At 35.1% G+C, this 25,616-nt stretch overlaps 3 protein-coding genes across 4 annotated transcripts in view; 1 reads left to right on the top strand and 2 right to left on the bottom strand.

The window, feature by feature from the left end:
* The first annotated feature begins 118 nt into the window (after positions 1 to 118).
* Positions 119 to 2,771, top strand: Tctp (translationally controlled tumor protein). Its single transcript, XM_077431524.1, has 3 exons — positions 119 to 382; positions 1,069 to 1,330; positions 1,700 to 2,771. Exons 1-3 carry the CDS (start codon positions 355 to 357, stop codon positions 1,929 to 1,931), a joined length of 522 nt encoding a protein of 173 aa, XP_077287650.1. The 5' UTR covers positions 119 to 354; the 3' UTR covers positions 1,932 to 2,771.
* Positions 2,772 to 2,783: 12 nt separating this feature from the next.
* On the bottom strand, positions 2,784 to 16,250 carry LOC143912247 (uncharacterized). The gene is made up of 3 exons (XM_077431521.1): positions 16,217 to 16,250; positions 5,393 to 6,865; positions 2,784 to 5,305 (listed from the first exon to the last, which is right to left on the bottom strand). Exons 2-3 carry the CDS (start codon positions 6,863 to 6,865, stop codon positions 4,829 to 4,831), a joined length of 1,950 nt encoding a protein of 649 aa, XP_077287647.1. The 5' UTR covers positions 16,217 to 16,250; the 3' UTR covers positions 2,784 to 4,828.
* The window catches only part of LOC143912252 (uncharacterized), a 210,007-nt gene continuing 199,796 nt past the window's right edge, over positions 15,406 to 25,616 (bottom strand). Inside the window, exon 8 of one of the 2 annotated variants that reach the window (XM_077431526.1) lies at positions 15,406 to 16,264. In XM_077431526.1, coding sequence (XP_077287652.1) covers positions 16,139 to 16,264 — 126 coding nt within the window. In that variant the 3' untranslated portion in view covers positions 15,406 to 16,138. The remainder of the gene's footprint in view (positions 16,265 to 25,616) is intronic. The other variant, XM_077431527.1, reaches the window with a different exon arrangement.

Raw genomic sequence — 25,616 nt, 5'->3', positions numbered from 1 at the left:
AAACACAAATAAATTAAAAAGGTAGATAGTTAAGCTAAACACAATTAATTGGTATGTGAATCTCACTGAAATACATCAATAACGTTTCAAATGTTCTAATATTCATAGCTCTAGAGATAGTTTTATTCGTCAAACATTTGATTTTTTTTCGCCCAAATTGAGATTGTAGATAGATACCTATTTAGGTGGCTTAAGTAAACACGAAAGTAGAAAGCAGAGTTTTGCAACGTTGGCAGCGCGTGTGCGGTGTGAGTTGGCGAGAGTGGGCGGTGTAGTGTGTCCTTTCGGTGAGAGCCCTGCCGTGGTGTAGCCGCCTCCGCTCATCTCCCGCTAACATCCGACCGCATCGTCGTCATGAGGATCTACAAGGACATCATCTCTGGTGCGACCCCTCTCCCCGCGCCTCCGCCCCCTTTTCGCCCCGTTTGCGCCCTCTCCGCGCCCCCAACCCCATCCCCATCCCCCGCTCCACTTTTCCACTGACAGCTGACACAATTCACACATGACATCCGACCCGATCGCATTACTCATTACTCACTTTCATGTGTCATTCGACAAAATTCCTTGTCAGTTTGCTCATCCCTCATCATCCTCATCCTCATCCTTTTACTTTCCATAAGTTTCATTTTGACTTTTTACAATTTTATTTTTGCCATCATCATGGCCCTTGTAAGTAATGTAGTGCTAATTCGATAGAGCGCATTCTTATATGTCGCTCCTTGATCTATTATAGTATACTTATTTATTTTTAATTTCAATACTTACGGAGATCTCTATGCCATAAATACTCGATAGTTAAACAACACCAAATAATACATAATAAATTTTCACGTTACAATTGAGGTCATTGCCTTATCCTATGCAGTATTGACCTCTATGACTTTGCACTCGAGAAGCATTATTAACATTTTTCATAATTTATAATGTGGAACACTTATTACTTTGATTGATTTGTTTACAAATATTAAGTTTTTTTTTTTAATATAAATTCGGATTCATTTCCGTTCCAAAATTTTGTTCATGATGTTTAAAATAAACTGTTTTTAATTTAAATTTTGCATTTTTCAGGAGACGAGATGTTCTCGGACTCCTACAGAATGAAATTAGTCAGTGAAGTAATATATGAAGTCACCGGTAAACTGGTACAGAGGAAGGACGATGACATTCAAATTGCTGGCTTCAATCCGTCCGCTGAAGGTGGTGATGATGAAGGAGCTGACCCAAATGTCGTCAGCGGTGTAGACATCGTGCTGAATCACAGACTGTGCGAAACTTTTGCATTCCCAGACAAGAAAGCGTACACCCTTTACTTGAAGGATTACATGAAACGGTAATATCAATAATCAACCGATGACTTATTTTCAATTGAATTATTATACTCTCGTTTTTGTTGTGTAAGTTATGTTGAAATGTTCTTTGTTCCATTTTTATGACTACATAATTGTCTTAATTTTTGTACTTAGTAAGTCGTTGCTTCTCTGATTCTATGATAAGCACCTCTAATACCAATGGTAAAATAATATTGTTTTACCTATGGAGCAAAAAGTGCAATATTATTCAATCGTAATTTGCTCTGGAATGACCATATGCTTTTCATTGCTATATTCATAGGTTGGACACTAACCGTACATTTTTATAGGAAATTCTTTAACTTGATTTATTCTTTGTGAGATTATTGAATGTTTTTTTTCGATTTCAGACTGATTGAAAAGCTTTCCGAAAAGTCACCGGGTGAAGTGGAAGTTTTCAAAACAAACATTAACACCGTAATGAAAGACGTTTTGGGAAGATTTAAGGATCTGCAGTTGTTTACCGGTGAATCTATGGATTGTGATGGTATGATCGCCATGTTGGAGTATCGTGAAATTAATGGAGAATCTGTGCCTGTATTTATGTTCTTCAAACACGGCCTTGAAGAAGAAAAGTTTTAACTTTATAATTATTTATTTTATATAAATTCAAACCATGATTTCATTTGCATTTTTATAAGTTACTATGATATTGTAAATGCATTTTATTATCGCATTTTATCATTTTTTGACAATAAGATTTGTATTTATTATTATATTATATCCCGTATTCATTGTTCAATATACAACTTATCTTATTTATTGCTTTGAATGTTAAAAATGTGATTTAAACTGCGTTAGCAGAATCGACTATTATATAAATTTTTGATACTCATAAGAATCGTGCGTATTTTTTTTTTTTGTTCAACATCAACATCATTTCACCATATCCATTATTGCTTACTGGCTATACATTTCCAAAAAATGGGCTGATAAAATAAAACTCATCTTTTAAAAAAAAAAAACAATGATTTTTTATTTTCTACATTTATTTGTCGGTACTTAGGCTACCGAATTTCGGAATAGCTTATAATTATTTAAGTATATTGTATTTAGTTTAAGAAAAGTCAAGCTATTAAAATATTAATAGAATCTTAATCTGGCATATCAAATGTGCCGTAGATCGAAAATAAAAAATAAGTTTGTCAAATATATGGATTTGGGACTCCAAATCAGTACCCATATTGAAACCCAAATAAATATAATCATAATTGCTAGCCATATCCTGGATGGAGATGCAATTTTCATTCGACGATAAGTTCTTTTGGATTTATTACTTCGTCGTTAGCGATTGTATTTAGTCAGTACATATTCCTTTATTTTTATTTAATAAGCAGTCGAATCATTAGCTTGTGTGCTATCGTTATATCGTGGAAAGTAAGCGTTGTTTATAATTAAAAATAAAACAATGTTTTTTTTTTCAATTTTGGATTTATAATTGTAAACATAGTATAGGATGCATAAAAGATATACATACAAAGATATTACAGGACTACACAGATAGAAGATTGTTTCTTGTATAGGAAAAGTGATTTGTGAATGCAACAATGAATGTGATAAACTGGTATGTATGTACTGGGGTATTCATTAAAAACAATATATCATCTTGAGAGACTGCGGGGTTTCATCTTATCAAATCATTCAGTACACAAGCCACCTTATAAAAAAATTAAATATTAACAGATGCCTCAGCTTTATAATACATAAACAAAATCAAACTGAACACTAATTATATGTACACAATTTATACAAACGAGTAATACAAAAAAATGTTGGAAACATTTGAAAATTCGTTACAGACAATATGAAAAACTTCATTTCGGTATTTTTAATATTGGTGGTTTGGCCAAAGGCACTTCTATACTCCATGTTAAATAGGTCAGAGTTATTTTCCAGCTTAATACCTTTATCATATATAATAATAGAGACTAAACGGAATGTTTATAAACTATCAGAAGTATACTTTGCATACCAAAGGACTGCTTTGAGCACACAGCGAGACTTACATATGAGATAAACTGACGACATTAAATATATACAGCAACGGAAATAGTAATGCTTAAAATTTTTAATATACACAAATATCATGTAGTTATTTTCCATTTCTTATTTCTATTCACACTTTACAGTAAAATCAAACAAATGAACTGAAAATTTGTTGATATTGTTGCATTCATAGAGAATGTTGTATATAATATATATATATGTATAAATTGTATATATTCTTATAGATGAGTAGACATATACATATATAATTATGCACGAGTACATATTCGTATATGCACGTGTTTACGTATGTATGTATAATATATGTATGTACAAGTAAATTGATTTATATCACTTATTGATAGATCGAATCCCTAAACATAAATTATCACTATAATTCTAAATTACAACTGTATACGTTTCAATTTTAAAATATGTTGAATACGACTAGTCTGTACAGTATAATAATATAATAAATATTATATAATTCTCAAGTTAAATTGTAAAACTGCATAATTTTTTATTTGATTCATCGAATCGTGTAGTGAAGTCTTTTGGAATTGTGTTTATTCTTCTTTTATTACACAGCATTTTTAAATGGGATAATATTTGTGGCACGGCTGTAAAATAGATTACACGTCAAATGTCAAATTAACATCTCTAAAATAGCTTGCACGACAGATTTGGCGTTCGCCCGGCAAATCAAACGTCAAACGGGTTGCCAGTAACAAAAATGAAATTTGACGCTTCAGTGAAATCATAACCAGTTACATTTTTACTGGGTAATCGCAATATCTTAGCAGTCAACACTTATTTATTTAAGCGTTAAGTTAAGTTAGGGTTGGCCCTATTTATTTAATATTAGGTTGTTAGGGTCGGTATTTATTTTTGTTACTGATAACCACATTTGATGGGTGAAAATTGAATCTGTCATGCGAGCTATTTTAGAAAGGGGCATTCTTTTTATTTGCCGGGCCGATAAATGGTACCCTTTTTTTAAATACTGCTTATTGTAAAATAACAATATATGTACAGTAGTGTGTTATCAATATCACAGTGCACCGTGAGTGAAATACAATTTTATAAATATTTGATTTTATACATGCAAGTAACAACGTTGTATTTTAACTCACATGTGCATTATGCCTTTGATGATAGTGAGTGTTTCTTTGTATTAATATTTTGATGGAAAGTTAAAGTACACAGTGTATATTTAGACTTAGAAAAGCGACCTGACCGAGGACTACGTCGACCATACATTGATCGGTTGTACACACAGGAAAATTCTCAGATTTTCTCAACCTACATAACTTTGTATTTTATTCAAGGATTGTTTCGGAACACGCTCACGAACAGATAGATTTCTGTCACTGGTCAATTTAGAAAAAAAAAAAAGAAAACTTAAATGCCTAAATGTTGCAGTCTTTTACATAGATCACACCACACACGCACACACTGGTGGCACTGAAAGCGTCTCTGATATCCAATCCCGTTCAACAACTGAAGGTGTTTTCGCGGCTACAAGGGCGACCGAAGTCATCGTCCGGAGGAGCATATCCTCCCTCTGAGATGACGGAGTACTCCGGCTCGGCAACGAACCCATTGTTGCGAACTTGCTCACAACCGTAGTTCTTCAAGTAGCCGTTGTCTTGCTTACGGCAGTAGCGGTTGTTGTCGACGTTGCGCTTATTGAAGGTGTTGACCTTCTTGTCAGAGAGGCTCGACCGCAACGAGCCGTTGTTGAGGGTGTTGTGATGAGGCAGCAGTCCGTTCTTGTGGTGGTGCGCGTTGTTGAGGGTATGTGTATGGCGACAGGCGTCTGGGCCGTTGATGTAAGTGAATCCGTTCACGGGAAGAGTGGCGGCGGCTCCGGGCGCTGGGGCTGTGCCCCCCGGCCTGGGCCCCCTCCTTCCGGAGCCCTGCGCCCCCCCTGGCAGGAAGAACACGCTCGGGGAGGCGTACAGCTCTAGCTACAGTTCCGTCACCGGAATTGGCCTCAAGCCTGGACCGACACCTTGCTGTGCCACTGGAAACTGCGCAGGGTGAGCTCCTCTCACCATGTAGTCCTCGTCGGAGAACGTCTTCTGGTATTCGTGCTCCTTGCGAGATATTGCGCGCTTGTTCCACTTGTAGTCTTTAAAGGCTTCGTGCACTCGTCTCCTATAATGGTACAGCAGAAGGATGAGCGTCGTCAAAGCGGCTACGATGACGACCACCACGATGCAGATCACCAATTGCTGCTGGACTTCGTTCGAGGCGCATCCCAAATCGTCTGATTCGAGTGATCTCAATAATCGATCCTTCAAATGTTCAGGACTGGCGCATTGCACTTGGCTGAAGTTCTTCTGTAGAAGTTTCTCTTGCAACCATAACAGTTGGCACCCACAGTGCAAGGGGTTGTCGGTGAGCTCTAATTTCTTCAATTCGTGCCAAGCTAGCAGTGATTCCGTCAGAGTTGTGATGGCGTTCTCTTTGAGGACGAGGTGTCTCAAATTGGGTAAACCGACTAGAGATCCCTCTTCAATAGTGTCCAGTTTTTTATTGCTGGCTAGAATAAGAGTGTCCAGGTTGAGATTTTCGTTAAAAGCAGCCTTTTCGATTCTCTCCAATTGACTGGCGCCGGTTATGTCTAGCCTGCGCAAATTGACCAATCCTTTGAACGAATTGGCTTCGATCACAGTGAAGTCGTTCTGACCCAGAGTCAAATCTTCCAATCGGGTCAGTTCGGACAACTGAGAAGTGGGTATGGTCTTGAGGCGATTGTCCGACAGGACTAAATTTCTAAGACCCATCAAGCCTTTGAAAGCGCCGTCGGTAATGTTTAGTAAACCTGCACCGCCCAAGTCTAAAACAGCTAATCTGTTAAGTCCAGCGAATGCATCGTCCGGTAGCGAAGAGAAGGCATTTAATCCTACATGCAATTCCGCTAAACTACCCAGCAGAGAGAAGGAAGGTGTTGGGACGGCGTTCAATTGGTTATCGTCCAAGTACAGAACTCTCAGCGACACCAATCCATTGAAAGCAGCCGGATCAATGCGTGATATTCTATTTTGACCCAAATTTAATTCTTCCAAAAGCGGTAGCACCGAAAACACTCCTTTGTTGAGTTCTTCGAGGAAGTTGCCTCTCAAGTTAAGAACAGTGAGTGAGTTCAATCCTTGAAAAGTCCAATTCGACATCGAAGATATTTTGTTGTGGTTAAGGTGTAGTTCCTGGAGCTTCTTTTGACTGTCGAAACTTCTCATGGGAACGCTCACTAGATGATTGTAGGACAAATCTAAAAAGTAGAGCTCTCCGTAAAATTGAATGGAACTGTCAATCATTTTGATCTTGTTGTTTCTGATGACCAATCGCTGAATGGAAGGGTTGAGGGTTATAGGGAGGACGTCTAGTCTGCTATTTTCTTCACATTGCACCACCAAAGTGTCATCATCGCAGCTACATCCATTGGGACAATTCGCCAAAGCGTTGGCAGACGCGAGGAAGAATAGAATGGTGATCATGATGATATTAAGCGTCGAACTTGACATCTGAAAAATAATAAAAAAAAAAATTAGCACAAAAGATTCTTCAACATATTGAGATACTTATATGTATATGTTACAGTCGAAGTGTATTTTCAGTTGTAATATATTCAAACTGATCTTTTAGGTAATTCATATTCGAATATTATTCAATTAGTAAATTATATCTCTACAAGTGTAAATATACTTTCAACAAGGTGCGCCAGGTTGTAATATAACAGTTGAGTTTTAACAATTCTAATGTTTTTGAATTTAATAATGCGTTAACATTTGCTATGTATTACGAATAGAAATAATGAGTATCGTTATTATGATAACTTTACGAATGATTAAAAAAAAAAATATGACTTTTCAACTCAATTTACTAGTCGAGCGACGTTTTTACGAAAACCTAACCTAAGTACCAACATACAGTTGAACTGAATTTTCAGTTGTAATATATTTTGACCAGTTGGAATGTAATTCGCCAAATGAATCAACTTACATACATAGGTTAGACGGAATATATTTCAACTCGATATATTGACCTCGATTGAAAATAATTTATTCCGAGTATATCTGTACTGCTGCTGGTCAATTTTTATTTTTCATGTATAAAAATATACATAACAAATTAAATTTTTTAGTAATTTTTATTTTTTTATTTGTAACTCCAGGTCAATAGTTTCCTATCAGAGTTTGCCAATTTTTCTGATTTCATTGTTGAAACGGTTCCTCGATTAAATTGGCTAAAAACCTTCCTACCTACTGTAGGATTGGTGTAAGCGGTGTGTGATGTAAGGTTGGTGTTTTAGTATGGGTACTTTGAATCCCATACTACTATGTCACCATTATTTGAGAATGATTAACGGAGAGATGTAATAAGAATAGAGGGGCCTTTACGAATAAATAATTGTTGTCAATTTTACGCGGTACGTCTCTATAAATACGGTACATCGCACGGAATACAATCGGATCAATTTACTTATAAAAATGTATCCCATGTTGTTTATTGTGTGTTTTTGAATGTATTGTGCAATTTTTACCGATGCTTGCCCATCTTGCGAGTAATATAAACAAACAGAAGTTTTTATCGGACATACGTCGACCACCAAGTGTCAAATACGACTGATGCTAAAATTATTTAGATCTGTCCGTGGACAGAATGTCACTTGACAACAAAAGAACACCTAAAGCCGCTTCTATTAATATTAAATTTCTCTGATGATTAAGGCACAAGTTAAAATTCATAGATTTCTCGTTAATTTAGAGTTTTCAATGTCTCGTAATTCAGCGATTTATGTAATAAGAAATGCTGTATTGTTTGTAATTGGCTTGGAAGGCGCATTGGGGTTTACCCGTTAGGCCTTCCTGATATATATATGTATATAATAAAAAAAAGTAGTTAAAATACATATACATATTACAACAGAATATACACTGTAACTATAACGGCAGTTGGTACCAGGTTAGATGAATATATTCCAATTAGTCAAGATATATTATATTACAACTGGAATATATACTTCAAGTATATCATATTAAGATATTTCTTACTCTAGCGATTATTATATATGCATATTCAGAATATTATTTTAATTAAAGAAAAATGTTTTTGATTTCCTGAGGGATCCAAGAAGTTGACGCGTCTTCGTGTCGTTAAGATGTATGAAATTTATGTAAAATTAAATTTCACCCGCCGCGCGATAAAGGTTATGTGCGAGGCGACGCGCGTCTTCTTCAAAATTGGATAGAAAGCGAATTGACTGCGTCTTTAAAAGATATGAATAATAAAGTGATATAAGGCGAAAACGGGAAATGGAAGAAGGAGGTTGAGTGGAATGAATAGAGGCGAAAGCTTGCACCTAACCTTTAAAACGCTTTATTTTCCATTGGTTAAGATTCCAGTCAGATCAACATTCGCCCCTTTTATTATTTTCATTCACTTCTTTGCTTCCTTAATAATCCAAATTGGATTTTACTTCAAGCGTATATCTCCAAAAGGTAAAAAAATCAAAACATCTATTATCAGAATGTTCCGAGTGATATTAAAATAATGGGGATTGTAGCACCTGATATTGCATTTTTTAATAGAAACAGTCTGTTTTCAAAGCACGCACACTCGGGTATAATGGCAGATGTTATTTTGTAACGCATTGAAATATATTGTATCGAGACGGAACCCCGGGGGAGTTGAGTGCCATTTTCTCCGCAATAACATAATCACGGGGAAAACGAAAGGAAATAACACACATACACTCTCACACATACAAAAAGGAAAAAGGACCCCCGTGACGAGGGCTGCAGAGCATCCCGAAACGACGTGCTTCCATTTCATGGTTTCGTCCCGGCGCGCGTCGACAAGACGAAAAAACCTGAAAGGACCCCACGAGCGCAATTTTCGTCCTCGTGTAAATGTCTAAACACGTTCGATCGTAATATTATAAATTTACGAAATAACACTCTATCGGCGCGCGAATAGAATTAACTGTGCCGTTTTCGTGACACGAGCAGTTTACCAAATGCGTAAAAATACGTCCTGGCGTACCTTTTTAGCAGCTAACTGTTTTAAATCCTTTATAGAATACCATATATTTTAAATCTTTTACAGAATATCGTATAAGAAATCTATGTACATATTATATATATCTGACACACACAATCGAGTGAAAATATTGGATCAGCATTAGGATTGTACATAAATGGGTAATATGTAGAAATGCTCTATCATACACTTACGTCCGTCCGCGTACAAATGACCATTTGTGCCTTTGTGTATGTGTATCTGATATTGTAATATTTATTTTTTTAAATTTCCATACTTGTCAAAAAAGCATGCATATGTACATATAATTGTATATGTTACAGTCAAAGTGTGTTTTCATTTGTAATATATTCCAACTGGCGTTTTAGGTCATTCATATTCAACTAGTAAATTATATCTCTAGAAGCGCAAATATGTACACTTTCAACAATGTGCGCCAGTTGTAATATAATAATTGAGTTTTGACAGCTCTGATGTTTTTATGAATGCTTTTAAATTCAATGAAAAGGTAATGAGTACCGTATTACAATAACTCTGAGAATGTGTTCAAAACAAAAATGTGACTTTCCAAATCAATTTACTAGTCGAATGACACTCTCAGCTTATACTTACCAGCTTATAGTTGAACTGTATTTTCAGTTGTAATATATTTTGACCAGTTGGAATGTAATTCGCCATATGAATCAATTTACGTGGGATAGACGGAATATATTCCAACTAGTCGAAATATATTACAACTGAAAATACACTTCAACTATAACGGTAGTTGGTACCAAGTTAGATGGAATATATTTCAAATAATCAAAATATATTACAACTAGAAGATAAACTTCAACGGTAACATACATATACATATACACATCTTTTCCGTTTTTATATATACAGGTGTTGTGCCCATTGATTTCGGAAAGAAATTGATACACGAATTTAAAAAGTTATATGTTATATATAAATATAATGTAAGGTAATTTATAGGCGCAGGCGTGCACGTATTAATCGTAAAAAGTTGAGTGCGCGCATTACACGCTCACCGATCCAACCCGTTCATCCGTTCAAAATGATGAATGAATGTGTGTGTGTCTTCGTGGATGTGTGCATGTGTGTACGCTCCCGTCACTGTCGTCACCCCTCGCTCGGCCTGACGCCACACATGTCAGACGCTGCCCACACCCTCCCACTCACACGCTACCCCGTTTCCCCGCTACCCCGCTTTCCCGCGTCTCCTCGACACAACTGGTCGACGCGTCCGCCACATATCCATATACGCACAAACATACATACATCTGTCCGTTTTTATATATAACTAGTGTAGGGCCCGTTGATTTCAACGGGTGGTTTCGAAAAGAAATTGAAACTCGAATAAAAATAAAGTTAAAGATATGGAATTGACTGGTTTCGGAAAGACAAAGGCAGAAAAAAATGAAAATTATGAAAAAAATGAAAAATATGAAAATAATGAAAAATATGAAAAAAATTAAAAATATGAAAAAAATGAAAAAACTGAAAAAAATGGAAACAATGAAAAAATGAAAAATTTGAAAAAAATGAAAAAAAAATGAAAAAAACTGAAAAAAACTGTAAAAACTGAAAATAATGAAAAATATGAAAATAATGAAAAATATGAAAAAAATTAAAAAAATGAAAAAAAAATTTTTTTTCGATTGTCGACGAAAGCCGAAGTCGATTGTCGATTGTCGACGAAAGCCGAAGTCGATTGTCGATTGTCGACGAAAGCCGAAGTCAATTGTCGATTGTCGACGAAAGCCGAAGATACGCGAATGATTGGTTCCCCATACTTGTAAAGGGTAATCGAATATTATGTACGTAATTTAGAGCATTTTTTCTATCGAGACGGCAGTGTAGTGGTTAGCGTGAATGTTCTGAACGCGGGGACCCCAGCTCGATCCCGCGTTTTGGAATTCATTTTATTTTTCAAATATCGCTAAAATATAAATTAATTTCAATAATTTCAATTAAAAATATATATTAAATTGTTTTATATGAAAAGAAAAAAAAATGGTTCAAAACCTCGCTAAATGAAATTATTAAAATTACGTATTTTTATATGGCGAGAAGGAATATTTCAATTAATGTTTAAAAAAAAAAGGCGAAATGAAAAATTGGATTTGGCACGATGTCCGAGACCATTAGCTCATTTAGACCCATATTCAGGCTATTTGGGGTGATCGGTTCGAGTCGCGACAAAGTCGTCTCGTCGAAAAATGAATTAATCGATTTTTATCGATTCGTTCATTATGTTCGGCGAGAGTTAGGACACACACACACACCCACACACCCACACACCCACCCACACACACACCCACACACACACAGATTACCGTCGTTATATATATGACTAGTGTTTTTAGCCGGCTTCGTTCGGTATTTGTAATATTAACCGCTTAAACATGGCCAATCTAATAGTAAACATTTTATTAAATTTATTTGAATAGTTTTATTTTATTTAAATTTATTTGAATATTGATTTATTTTTTTATTAAATTGATCGTCACGGATTCTACGAACCAAAAAAATAAACATACATACATACATATGTACATACAAAGTCATTTTCGAAATTATATAATAGATATATGTATGTATATGTTATCTACATGTATACACATGATTCGAAATTGAATACTGATATTGCAAGTAGTTGTTGGTACAAAGAGTTCGATAATAAAATGAAAGAAATGTTTTTAAAAAAATTCAAGTTGCCGTTCGTGCAGTACTTTTTCGTTTCAGTAATCACATTGTAGCCAAATTTTTTATTTATTTATTTAAGTATTTTTAAATTAACACGACCAGTGAACTGGACTCGGTCGTAACTTTCAGTGAGTTTGGATTGCCAATTAAGATCAAGTGGTGGCAGTCGCGAAGAAGTGGACCTGCGAGCTCGAGGGGCGAAGCCTCATCTCCCCCATCATCCCACCCCTTCATTCCTATCTCCCTCCTGACATGCCTACGTGCCGGCGAATACTTGTGCCGAAATTCATTATTACGCGCCGATTAAAAGGCGGCTGCAAAATTCTCAGGTAAATCAGTTTCTGATTGAGAAATAGTTTAGAGTGTTGTGAACTTCAATTAACAGCGAACGGGAAATGAAGGGGGACAGAAGGCGACTGAAAATTTTACAGCACTGAAATTAATTTGCATTTATATTGGAGACTACATATGTATATTACATACATACATATGTAGGTATGTAATTCAGAAGAAGTTTAAACAGGCGGCATGTTCAGATTTGTCGTCCACCACTTTTACGATATTTCGGTTGCAGAACTTTATAAAGTACCAATTCATATTAAAACTTGCACAAATTATTATTTTCGAAACTCAATTCTGCTGTTTTTGAATAGTATTAATACATACAAACATAGAAATAACAGATGCGTTATCATTTTTGTTTGTTTTTATTCATTTTTTGTTCGTAAATAAATATTATATGCTTAGGCTCTCGAGCTTAATTAATAAATTATGAGCTTAGAGAGCGTGCCCAATCCCCTACCCCCTGAATGATATACGTTTTTAGAATGGGGATGAGGGAGCCTTTAAAATAAATATTCGACGGTACCCCGGGGACCCAAATAAAAAGTTTAACCTTGTATATTTCATTACGGTTGAAAATAAACAGCTTTTAGGCGAATACGAAAAATTATGAGAAAACTTATTTACACAAAAGCATTCAATGTATTTTAAAAAGTTTGAAAATTAGTACTAAGAAGAACACTACATAAATATACATACATATGTAGATGTTACAGTCCAAGTGTTCACTGCGGTTCTTTCATGAACATACTAGTTTGTTCATACACTAACTATTGGTTTTAGTTTAAGTGATAACAGTCAAAAGCTATTTTCAAATAGACACACCAGGTATGCATGAAAATTTTGAGCTGTCAAAAAAGTATTTGAACTGGGAAATCATATGGAAACCACATCACAACGTTGCGATAATTCTCGATTCCGATTATTTAAAAAAAAATGCAATCCAGGGTAAGCATACATATATAAAGCAGACATATGTATATAAAGGATGAGACAAATGATTGCGGATACTTGTGTTCATGCACATACTAGTTTATTTGTGAATTGGTTTGTCAAACTAATCAGATTGGTTCGTGTCTGAATAAACTACATTATATGTACAAGAACGAATGAAATATACACTTGAACTGTAACATATACATATATACGTATATGCATTTCTGTTAATTTATAAACATAAGTTTATATGAGATGGGACTCCCATGGGAGTAAATGAGAGTCAAGAAAGTAGCTTTACCACTATTTTAATGAGTTCCAAAGGGGTGGTAGAAAGAGGCGTATAGATAGCTAGCTGACATTCCTGCAATCTGATAAAAGATTCCGATGTAAATTTTAGAGTTTGTTATTTGTTAATGTTTGAATCATTAGCTTACTTCAATGTTAGCTCCCTGTATGTCGGTAAGATTATTAAATCGACCTGAAGAGTGGAAGTGCATAGTTCGAAAACAGATCTCAATTTTTTGACGGACAGGAATGTTACTAAACTAACAGAATGAAGCTAATAAAAAGCTTGTAATAAAAATTTACAGATTTGTCAATGTATTGAAATATGGTTAAAATTATTCAAAAATTGAGTAAGCTTCTCAGAGAAAGACTTTAACACGTATAGTGAACGCATTCTCAGTGAAAGTATTGACACTTGGGAAATTTGAATTTAGCAATCTGCAAACTTCGACAAATGTCTCCAGTGTCAGCGGCAGCTAGAGTGCGAACCGGGTGTCGATTTTGCACCGCGGGACCCAAATTCACGGCAAAGTTGGATGAATGGATGATGGGTTGAGGGAGTGCTCGGAAAATTGCGTTACGCAAACTCGACTGTAACTCGTTTAAGTCAACATTGTGTCTATATGAGATATAGCGTGAGAGCAACTCTTTTGTGACCCAATGACTAATTGGAGAAAAGGCGTGAGCTAATTACTTTTACAACAATTCCATCATCGAATGCTTCAACTCTTCCGGCGTAACGGGTTTGCGCGTTTTAATACGATTAAAGCTGCTTGTGACGTATCTATGTAGCTACATACTTCAATTGAAGTAAGTAACCTTGTTTAGGAAATTTAATAAAATCGGCAAAATGTTCTAAATAATTAAATATGTACATATAGATTTCAGTTGAAACCTGTATTAATAAGGTAGCTTTATGAAAGGATGACATTCACTACACAATGAAAAATAGATTTTTTATCTATCAAAAATCTGTTAGATATGTGTGTAACATTAAAAAGTACTCTATGTACATATGTATATATGTACATAAATGCATTATATTATATAACTGAAATTTTAAATTAAGTATTGACTTTAGTAGTGCAATAGTTTAGTGTGCTATTTTTAAAGGTTCTATATTAGTTTCATTTCGTATGTACGTGTACAACATTAAACTTAACTCTTAAACTATTCCGATCGCTTTGAAACTTTGTCAACTTGCTTTTGCAACGTCGGTTTGGCCACCGACAGAGATTTCAATTTTCTTTAAGTCGTTAGAGAAATTTAATCGTCATAGACATGTTCAAAGATCCAGAATTTTTCGAGACAGTGACAGCCGACGAAAACGATGTGATTGTCCATGCGTGTTTGAGTTTTCGCCCGTCACTCATTTTGTCAGATTTTAATTGTTTAAGCGCCTATAATTTTAACTTTTTCACACTATATCTTAAGAAATTTACATTATAGGCTCTCATTATCTCTCATCTGTATATATATATATATCCAACTGAAAATATATTTCAACTATAAGTTGGTACCTGGTTAAATGGAGAGATTACATAGGTTTATTTAAAAAAAAAATGTTTCTGCAGTTATTCAGTGATATTTTGCCTTTTGAATATTTTTTACTGTTCCCGCAATCCTCCCTATATCTTCGAACTCTACATATATATATATATATATATTGATGATGATGATATATATATATATATATATATATATATATATATATATATATATATATATATATATTTTTTTTTTTTTTACTTCACTAATAGTTCATATACATGCAATTTACAGTATCTATGTGGATGAATATTAAGCGTTGGGGGACATAATCAAAATCGTTCCCCAAAAGATAAATAATGCATTTAAAGCTACATATGTATGTATGCATGTAACGAGATAATTGCAAAGTTAACTTGAATAACCTGGGGCTGAAAGTATGTTTTGGTTTGTACGTGTGCGAGTTGTAAACTAAATTTAATGAAAATTTTACATATAAATTGAACATTTCAAATTAAAATTTAACGTTTTAAAATTTAGTTTGTAGAAGATATTTAAAATGTATGCATTTGCATGTATGTAAATATTGCAAGTGGGAGGATTGAAAGGGCAATTTATAAAAATAAATAAATAGAAAAACGGTTTGACAGGAAAAATTGAAATCCCGTTCAATTTCGCGCCGGGAAAACTTGTAACGTGCGTCTGGATAGTTTTCCAACGGAAAACTTTCTCGACGCTTCTGGGAAAAAAAGAAAAACATTTTTTCAAACTGTCCAACGTGAGTGGTGAAATGTACGGAAAGAACTGGCATTTTGAGGATTAAATAAGAATTTGGAACGAAAAAAATTTATGCCCCCCCCTTTTATAGTCGTTTGTCAAAGTTAATTTATTTAAATACATTAAATAATATCAATGCATAACCGTATGAAATATGCTACAGTATTATTCATGTTAAAATACGAACTAATATTGTTGCGATGCAGTGAGCATAATCAAACAATAACATCAAGCACGTACACATAAGAAAATCCCATAAATTCGGGTGTCAGTATAAAAATATGTATATTTACCTCATAAAAACTCAGGAGAGGCCATCTTTTATGTAGTTTCGGCGCCTTCTGCGGACAAAGACATAAAAGATTAGACATTATTACACATAAAATACTAAAAGAAGAAGTCATTATGACACTAGTGTAGCTAATAACGAATTGTTGTGCTATTTTGCTCTTAATTCTTATAAAGTCGCCGAAAATGACTGATGAATTTATTGTTTTGACATATAAAATATATGTGTGAAAATGAACAATCGAAAACCGAACAAACTAGACTAGAGAGGGTGTTCAAAAAGTCATCCCCTAGTGGTGTACTGTGAAAACAAGATTAGCCGACGATGATATTCATTTCTTTTTATTCGCATCCGAAGGGGATGCCGCCACGATGAGAAGATTAATTCGTTCTGTCCTGTCCTGTCACATCACCGACGATGCATCCAAGGCGTATATTTGCTCGTCGAAATCCCAGACTGTTTAGCTTTCGCCTTTTGTACTTCGCATTCTCGATAGGGGGAAAAACCGACAAGGAAAAGCTATCAATCGCGCACAGATACACGGCTAATTGCGATTCGTTCCTTTGTCGTCATTCTCAGCCTACATACATACATATGTACATGTGTGTTTGTGTTACATTACATACATACATATATCTCCGCATACGTGTATGTGTATGTAATATATGTTGGTATATAAATATAAGGATAGCATGATTCACGGCTCATGGTATCATTCGGTATGATGTGAAAAGACAGTCATAGAAAGAAAGTCGTCAGTATTTCAACAAGGTTTTCTTATAATTTTCTAATCATACACATATACTTCATTCGCCCACATGTTGTATTCAATAATTTCAATACTGTCTTTTTTCCTACTTTCTATATTTTTCCGGATATATAATATGTGTGTCAATAAGTAGATACAGGATTCTCAACACCTACATACATATGTATGATACTTATAAATAATATAATATAATTAATATGAGTATCGCATTTAAATTCATAATTCTAAAAAATCTTCTAAAAAAAAAAGTTTAAATATCTCACTCATTTTAAAAATATATACTATACAAAAATGAAGAATGAATGGAAATTTATACAAAATTTTTGATCGAGACTATTCTGTAATGTTTAATTGAGGCCCTTGAAAAATTGAGCAGCTTGGTCACTTTTTTTTTCAATATACTTTTGTAATTTTTTCACGACAAAAGCTCCACGAACAAGAGGTCTAACGACTAAACATCCACGACAAAAGATCAAGCCGACTGATGGTAAAAACATACTCAAAAGTGTGGCACACCACGGTTAGGCGACTCCAGCTGTGATAGACGTGTCTTCATATCATTGTTAATTCGAACGGTCTTATTATTCCGATAGATTTCCTACATCTCTTCAAATATGGGAATCCTCATTATCGATCACTCTCGAACCTATGTCAATACAAGAATAAAATGTCACCGAAAATACTGAAGGGGGTGAATTTTGGTCAAGGATCACGCGGTATAGATTAGGCGTGCTAGCGTTTTTTACATGTGTAAACTATCTAAAAAAAACACGTGCCGCGTACTACATACTCTGTGTGTTTGCTCTTTAATATGTTACACCAACAATATGAAGATAGGAACATCTTGAAGGTCTACAGAAAATGAATATAAGTAAATTTGAAGAATGACAAGCAGTTTATATGAAAAATGCATCAAAAGCAATTTTTGATATTTCTGTAGAAAATAAATCTTCGGCGACTTCATATCAATTTGCATGTAATTCTTGTGAAATACGGCTGCAAATCGGCTTAGGGCGTGAGCGGCTTATTACACACCAGGTGAGTTCGAAATTGGCGCGCTTTTTCGCGTGTTGCCACACCGCGCGATAAAATAAATTCTTGACGGAGCAAAAAAAGTAAAAATGAGAGCGGAGGGAGGTGGGAAAGCTATGGCCGCCTCTTTATGCGGTTTTGGCCTCGCTATATTTCACACATCGGGGCCGATTGCCTACCTACTTTTTTCGACCGCCGGAATTACCGTCGATATCATTTTTATGCGAGGGTATCCTCGGGAGGCTCCTGACGTATCGCTCATCTCAATCCCTCCCTCCAACCCTCCTCCCATCGCCATCAAATATTCCGCGAACGGTCCACAACTCTCTGCCAACCCTCCGAGAGGGAGTCTCGGTCGGTTTACATCACGCGATTTACCCGGCGACAATTTCACGCTTTCCCCTCCCAATCCACACAAAATTACTACATTTGAATTCAGCAAATATATTCTCGCTTTTAACACCATATTTTTCACCCTCATATTCGCTTTTTAATGATTGTGGATAATATATTATATTCAAGTATACGAAGTACATCAGAACGACTTTTTATATGCAATCATCAATTTATGTATAAATATCAAATTTTATAGTAGTAAAAATGCAATGAGGACGGATGGCATTGGGTCAATTACGCATCGATGCGAAACTTGGGTATTGAGTACCAAAATGTTGCGCTTAAAAATAATAATGGAATGTTTGATAGCCTGGCCACACTGGGTGACTTTGTTGCGCGTGCTGCTCAAATGTATGCGGCTGTATGGGGCATGCCACACCAGGCAACTCATTGGTTGTCCAAGTCGTAGAGTCACCCGGTTGTTGAGATCGTTTGCCAGCGTTGGGTCTGAACACCGTGATTCAATTACCTAAGCAACCATCGCGATCCCTCAAAATGTATAGCGTTGCAATGAAGGGTGCCAAAATCGATGGTTTAGTTGCCAGCGACCACGGGTGACTCCTAAGGGCCGGGCCGCACCGTGCAACTTTGTCGGCCGACTTGTCGCGCGACACGAAAAAATGTATGGAAATGTGTGCAACAAACAAGTTGACGGTTGTGGCATGTCCCATCTACCTGCATGAATTGGTCTGGTCGCCCTCAACCAAGTTGTTCGCAAGTTGAGCGGTGCGGCCCGGGCCTTAGTGAAAAAACTATTAGCACGTATGACCGAATAGTCACGTATTGAAAACTATATAGTGAAAAAACTATTAGCACGTGGCTGCATCGTTATATATTGATCGGATTCTTCGTCACTTCTTGGTCACAGAGGGATCACGAGCAACCACGGTTGGTCACTCATAGAGTTGCCCACAAGTCACCGGGTGTGACCTGGCTCTCATGTTGGGAATAATCAGGAGGGACATGAAAAATATCGTAAATACATACGTATATAACCAGCAACATAGCTCAGTGGTTAGCGTGTAATAATTTCAACTGAGGGGTCTCGGGTTTAATCTCTGACCCAGTGTTGTTGGCCAGCCTTAGATATACTATGTGACTCTATGTCGATTATTTCATATCAGAGTTTGCCAATTTATCTGATTTTATCGTTGAAACGTTTCCACTAAATTGGTAAAAGTGTACAGATATAAATTAATAAATTATAAATTTGAAATTATATTCAAATAATGGTGACAAATAGTAGGTAGGTTGGTTGCCAATTTGGTGAAGAACTGTTTAAATCAAATTTGATAAATTGGCAACTCTGATAGGAAACAATCGACGTAAGATGAGAGGATTTGATATGATCTGAGTGACTGATATAGTGAACGGATGAAGATATTGAAATGAAAATTTATGGGATATGTGGCTAGAAAAAGGGATGAAAGGTAAAGAAGTGTTCGAATGGTACTCAAGAGAGTGCGAAAGAGTATAAAAAAATTGAAAGGTGGGTGGGAAGATGTAAGGAGCATGTGTGAACAGCTCAGAACAGATTTGTTGTAGAGGCTTTCTGCTGTAAATCATGATGATTCATAATAATTTTGTAAGTTGAATGGGAAAGTGCGTACAATTTCAAAATAGTATTTTTATGAAAAAGCTTCTAAGTATGTATGAATATTATTCAATAAAATAATATTATTTTTGAATTTTGGCAGATGAAATATAAAATTATTGGGTATCGTGAATTTATTATATAAATAAATATAGAAATATATATATTTTAATTATTTACAATATGTTATTATGCAGTTAGTTGTATTCAATCAGTACACATTGTGGCCACAAAATTGAATATGGAATTAATTTCAATTATCGAACAACGTTCGTTGAACATGGGGCGTACTAATCATACAACAAAGCCACAATTATTGTATAAATATCGTATATCGGATTCGATTAAATCTAAATAGTGGAATTTAGCCGATTGCGACCAGAGCGATAAATTTTCGAAGGTTGAAACCGGGTAGTAGTATTCCGAATATTTAATAATTCAGATTCACGAGTGCAAATATGTAAATGCCATTTGAATTAGATTGAAATTTTTGGCATCTTATTCATTTGTGGACAATTTCCCTTTCGCGTTTTCTTTCCATGGCTAACTCTTTAGTTGCTGAATTATTTTCAGGGCGATTACGTCGTGGCGTGATGGATGGACGAGGCTTTCAAATGTTAAGCCTTTCTCGCGGAAATTTAGACGGTCTCCTGAAAACTGTGAAACGGCGATTTTTCACGGGAAAATACGGATTTTTCTAAAGAAAAGGCTGTACAAAAGCGCAACTCTCGACAAAGTCGACTGTTTTCAAACTAGGTAGCATCTGTATGTTCTAGAATATACATATACATACATAGTATGTATGTAAGTACATACACTTACATACATACATATATAGAACATATATGTACGTAGTTCAAAGCATATGAACTTTATAGTAATGGTTGCAACACAAATTTATTTGATCTGTTGCAATTTTTATGTCATTTTCGAACGAGCATTTCTAGTAATTGAAATACAAAGTATGCAAATAACTAAATGCATTCGTGCAGTGTAACAAATAAATATTTGATCAGATGCAGATCGCCTACAAATATAAATGCAATGATGTATTTAAATTTCGATGCAAATCTGATTCGTGGAAAAACCATTGAAATTTATAAAAAATAAGGGTGTTAAAATGAAAGAATGGTGTAAATGGAGGATTTTATCTAATGTTGTGAGGTTCATACCGGTCGAATGGAAACAGTGAGGGATTTGTATGCATCCATCTAGATACATTGAAAAAATCCGCTTTTTCCCCAGCGTCCATTAGCTTAATTTGGTCTGGATTTCGTTGCTGTAACGCGCGCATGCGTGACGTCCACAAAATATCGCATTCGTCCATTTATTTTCGACGTCGTTTTGTCCGAAACCGGTGCACCGAAAAACGTGCAGAGAGCTTTTGGGATGAGGGGTAGATTTTCGCTGGGGGCTGCGAATCGGCGGGGAAAAGGAAGCAGGGTTCGGGGGATAGGGAATGAGATGAGTCCCACTGATAGTCAGGGTGTCACACACCCTAATTCGACTCGCTGCTGGATCTTGTTAGTAATATTTCCACTGATGGGATGCGTGATCAGGATAACGCTATCGGATCCTTTTCGCTTTCGGGTAAAAAAAAATCAAGGAAAAGAATCACTGGAAAATGTACCAGCGTATTTTCCACTATCGCGTAAACGAACCGAAGTTTAATTTAGCTCTGATGGATTACATCGGTCGTATAATATAGGTAAACATATGAATATGTACAGAGATATGAAAGACAATTTTGAGTTGGTTTGATTACTTTTTATAGATGATTACAAGGTGACTAGAAAACGGCTAGTGGAGAGGTTTATGGTAAGAACACACTCAAAAGTGCGGCATGGACCACGTACGTGGACTCCAGCGTTGAGAGGCGTATTTCCATGTCATTATTAATTCGTATGATCTTTGACAAGTTTCTCCTACATTTTTTCAAATATCGGAGTAAAAGTTATCGATATTTATCAATCATCATCGATAAAATATCACCGAAAATACTTCAAGGGGTGATTTTACGTACCGGAGTTGGTCTATCGTTTTTATTGCATGCGCAAAACTATTTAAAAACATATATATGTCGTATATAAAAAATATATACTTCTTTGTGTCTTTACCTTTAGATGACTTCAATTGGTAAATTGTGTGAGACTGATATTGCACGGTTTTTATACAGGGTACGACAGACTCTCCAGGAATATGAAAATAAAGGTTGACATGTTATTGGCCGGATGGAAATTCGGCCAAACGGACATAAGGCCGACGGAAATTTGGCAAAACGGATATTTGGCATTTGGACATTGAAATTTTTAATTGTTTATCAAAAATATCAAATTTTAATGAGGTCGAGGTGATTTCTGAATAATGTATTTGTTTTCATCGCCCAAATGTCCGTTCGTTCAAAAGTCCGTGCACGAAAAGAAAAGTGTTTCGATTTTTACCTAAACATGATCCGGAAAAGAATAAGTGAATATATTATATAAATGGACTTACGAAGTATATATCAGGCAAATATTACGTATTTCAATAGTACATTAAAATTTATAAGGTAACCAAATACATATACGAATTCGTATTCAATACCTACATATGTAATATGTAGGTATTGAAAAATCTGAAATACGATATTATTTGATTTATGAATTCGGTCTTCCATTCAATCATTCTATTGTCATAATGTGCATATAGAATGAATAGAACGCTTAAAAAATTGTCACAATTTTTTTCAGATACACCCATTAAGTTGAAATTCAATTGAACACAGTGAAAAAGTGTCTGTATACAGAGAACGAAATCGGTCGGCGGAGTTTCAATGCAAAATTCCCAAATGCATTTAATTGACGATGAGGACGAAATTGCATTTGTCCCACTCCATTCAAAAACGCATCGCTTTCAATCGGACGCATAAATCCATCCATCCATTCGGACGAGAGCGCAGACACAGATAAACGGCAGAATCGAGGGGCAGTTTCGAAAAACGCAACGCGCGCGAAAAGCGGGAAAAGGTTAAATCGCATGTGAAATTATTACTTTTGTGCGAAATTAGAACCGTTCGAAGAGTCGACGAAGTGTGAAAGCGATTCGCATGATAAACTGCCGTGCCGGCTTCAAATTAAACGCGCGAGCCGCCATTTGAGTGTGCAAATTATTAGAAACATTCATTAGACCGGTGATTCTAAAACCCATTTCAATGAAAATTATCATACAATATGACAAACTAAAGAAAGACTAATAATAGTTCGCGTTGGAGGGATTTATACGATTATAATAAAAAAGGACGGCTCGACTGATGAACCCAAGTCAATGAAAACGATAATCGACAAGGTCATGAAAACTCAATGCACGCTGTAAAGGTTCTGTATTAAATATATTTTATTTTGAAAATATATACATACATATTTTATTTCAACATATTAGCCACAGTGAAATTACAGAGTACTCTAACGCGTCACTGTGGCTAGTCACATAATCATAAAATCATAATAATAATAACCTTAATCATAATAATAACCACCTGTTGTATTTTGATGGGAAAATCATTGATATTTATAATTGATAAAATCAACCACAAGCGTTCAAGCATTAAACAGTTCAATTTCACTAGCAACCCGGTTGAGCAGACATATCCCTCTAGATATTGGAGACGTTGCCAACATATTTGTGCGAGTCACAGGAGGAGGAAACAAAGCACGATTTCTCAGTTCCCTGAACTGAGAAATCGTGTATAAATGTGTATAAAACTTAAATTCGTAGGTGTATAAACCTTAAATTCATTAAGAATCTGAGGACTGTGGACTAACCCATTTAATAACTTAAAAAAAAAATGCTTTCCCAGAAATATAACACGACGAGACTTCAATGAGTTGAAGCCTAACGTCCCTAATAGGAATGCACTAGGATATAGTCAAGGATAATGAACATATGATTTCATATAAAGATATCTGATATATGTATGTACATATACATATATACGTATGTTACATTTCAAGTGTATCTCTGTTTTATATATAATATTCCGTTTGTTACAGACATTATTAACAAACTAACCAGTAGATTCTATGACAGAATCACTAATAACCATACTAACACACTTGTGAAGAGTCTCGGTGATTACAACAAAATGTCTATACCCTTCAGGTATAAACACAGATTACCTAAACACAATCTGCTTTAGGTCATCGACTTTAGAGAGTCTTTAATTAATATTATGTATTAGATGTATTATGAACATTTATAAGGATTGTAAATAGGTTTTTGAGCTCTTTTTCCTATTATGCTGTAGATTAACATTAGAATAATATAATACTGTGATTACTAACCAAATTAAATTAAATTGTAAAATAGAAAATGATCAGTAGATCAGTAGCTATTAAAATAAATATAAGATGTATTGTGAACATAATTTCGTAATAATAAAAAGCATTTAAAAAAAAAAAAAAAAAAGTGTGCCTCTCGTTCGTTCATGAACAAATAAGTTTTTTCATACACGAACGAAATAACAAAACCATAACGATAATATAAAATAAATTGCTTGAAGATAAACATTGATATCATCAGATTCACTATATAAACCGTATCCGAAGTACGAGAGTTACATAGTTCTTTAACCAAGTCAGTACAGTGCGAGTTGAAGCTCGCAACAGTTCTACGCGTCTCTCAAGTTCGACTTTCAAGAGTGCTTTTTGAAGTGTATTTTGAGGAAAATAAAAGATTCACTGTTAAAATAATCTCTTTCGTTATAACTTCTATCCGTACATTTTTAAAATTTAATTAAATAAAAACAAAGAAACATTTATCGGAAAAATAGGTATGTTAAATAAAAAAATAAATATCGATTGGTATGTTGACTGAATTGTCATCAACCTAATCAGCTTCTTGAAAAGATAAACAACCCATAAAACGTGAAAGTATGTACATACATAAGTATATATTGGAATCTATATGTATTTAAAGATGTCTTTTGACTTTTAGCACTACGTTCTTATACGAATAAACTAGTATATTCATGAACGAAGCGGAGTGAGCAAGGACTGTAACATATACGGTACATATAATATATGTATGTATGTATACATACATACATACATAAAAGCGTTTATCTATATAGCATTATACCGGTAAAATTACGACCGCATTTGTCAGGTTTGGAGCAATGAAATTAGCATATAATGGTTATTTTCATTTCAAGTACACAACGTATTTACATAATTTCAATATTTCATTTAAGATTGATATCAGATAAACGGGCAAAGGAAGGTTGAAGTTGGGAAGGCGACATAAAGAAAATTTAAAATCAGTTCGTTCTTTCAATTAAACTGGTTTATGAATAAAAAAAGTGTACCATAGTTTTCATTGTCATTTCTTCATCGTGACAGGTAATAAAGGCAACTAGAAAGAGGGTGAGTATTAATCGTAAAGGGTAGCGACTGCGAAACCTGCTAACGGCCATTATTAAATGTACACAATGAAGTAAAATTAGGAAAATTCTGTGTACCGACGACGTTCCCGGAAAGAAAGGAAGATAATATACAACGTTCATCCCCTTCATACTGGGTGACTTCAACGCTCGGTGGCGTTTCTTTTCGCCGCAATTATTCATCCCCTAGCTCCCTG

The sequence above is a fragment of the Arctopsyche grandis genome, chromosome 5 (genome assembly GCF_051622035.1).
Source record: "Arctopsyche grandis isolate Sample6627 chromosome 5, ASM5162203v2, whole genome shotgun sequence".
NCBI classification, from domain to species: Eukaryota; Metazoa; Arthropoda; class Insecta; order Trichoptera; family Hydropsychidae; genus Arctopsyche; species Arctopsyche grandis.
Note: the sequence above shows the minus strand (reverse complement) of the source record. Positions and strands in the feature narration are given on the sequence as shown.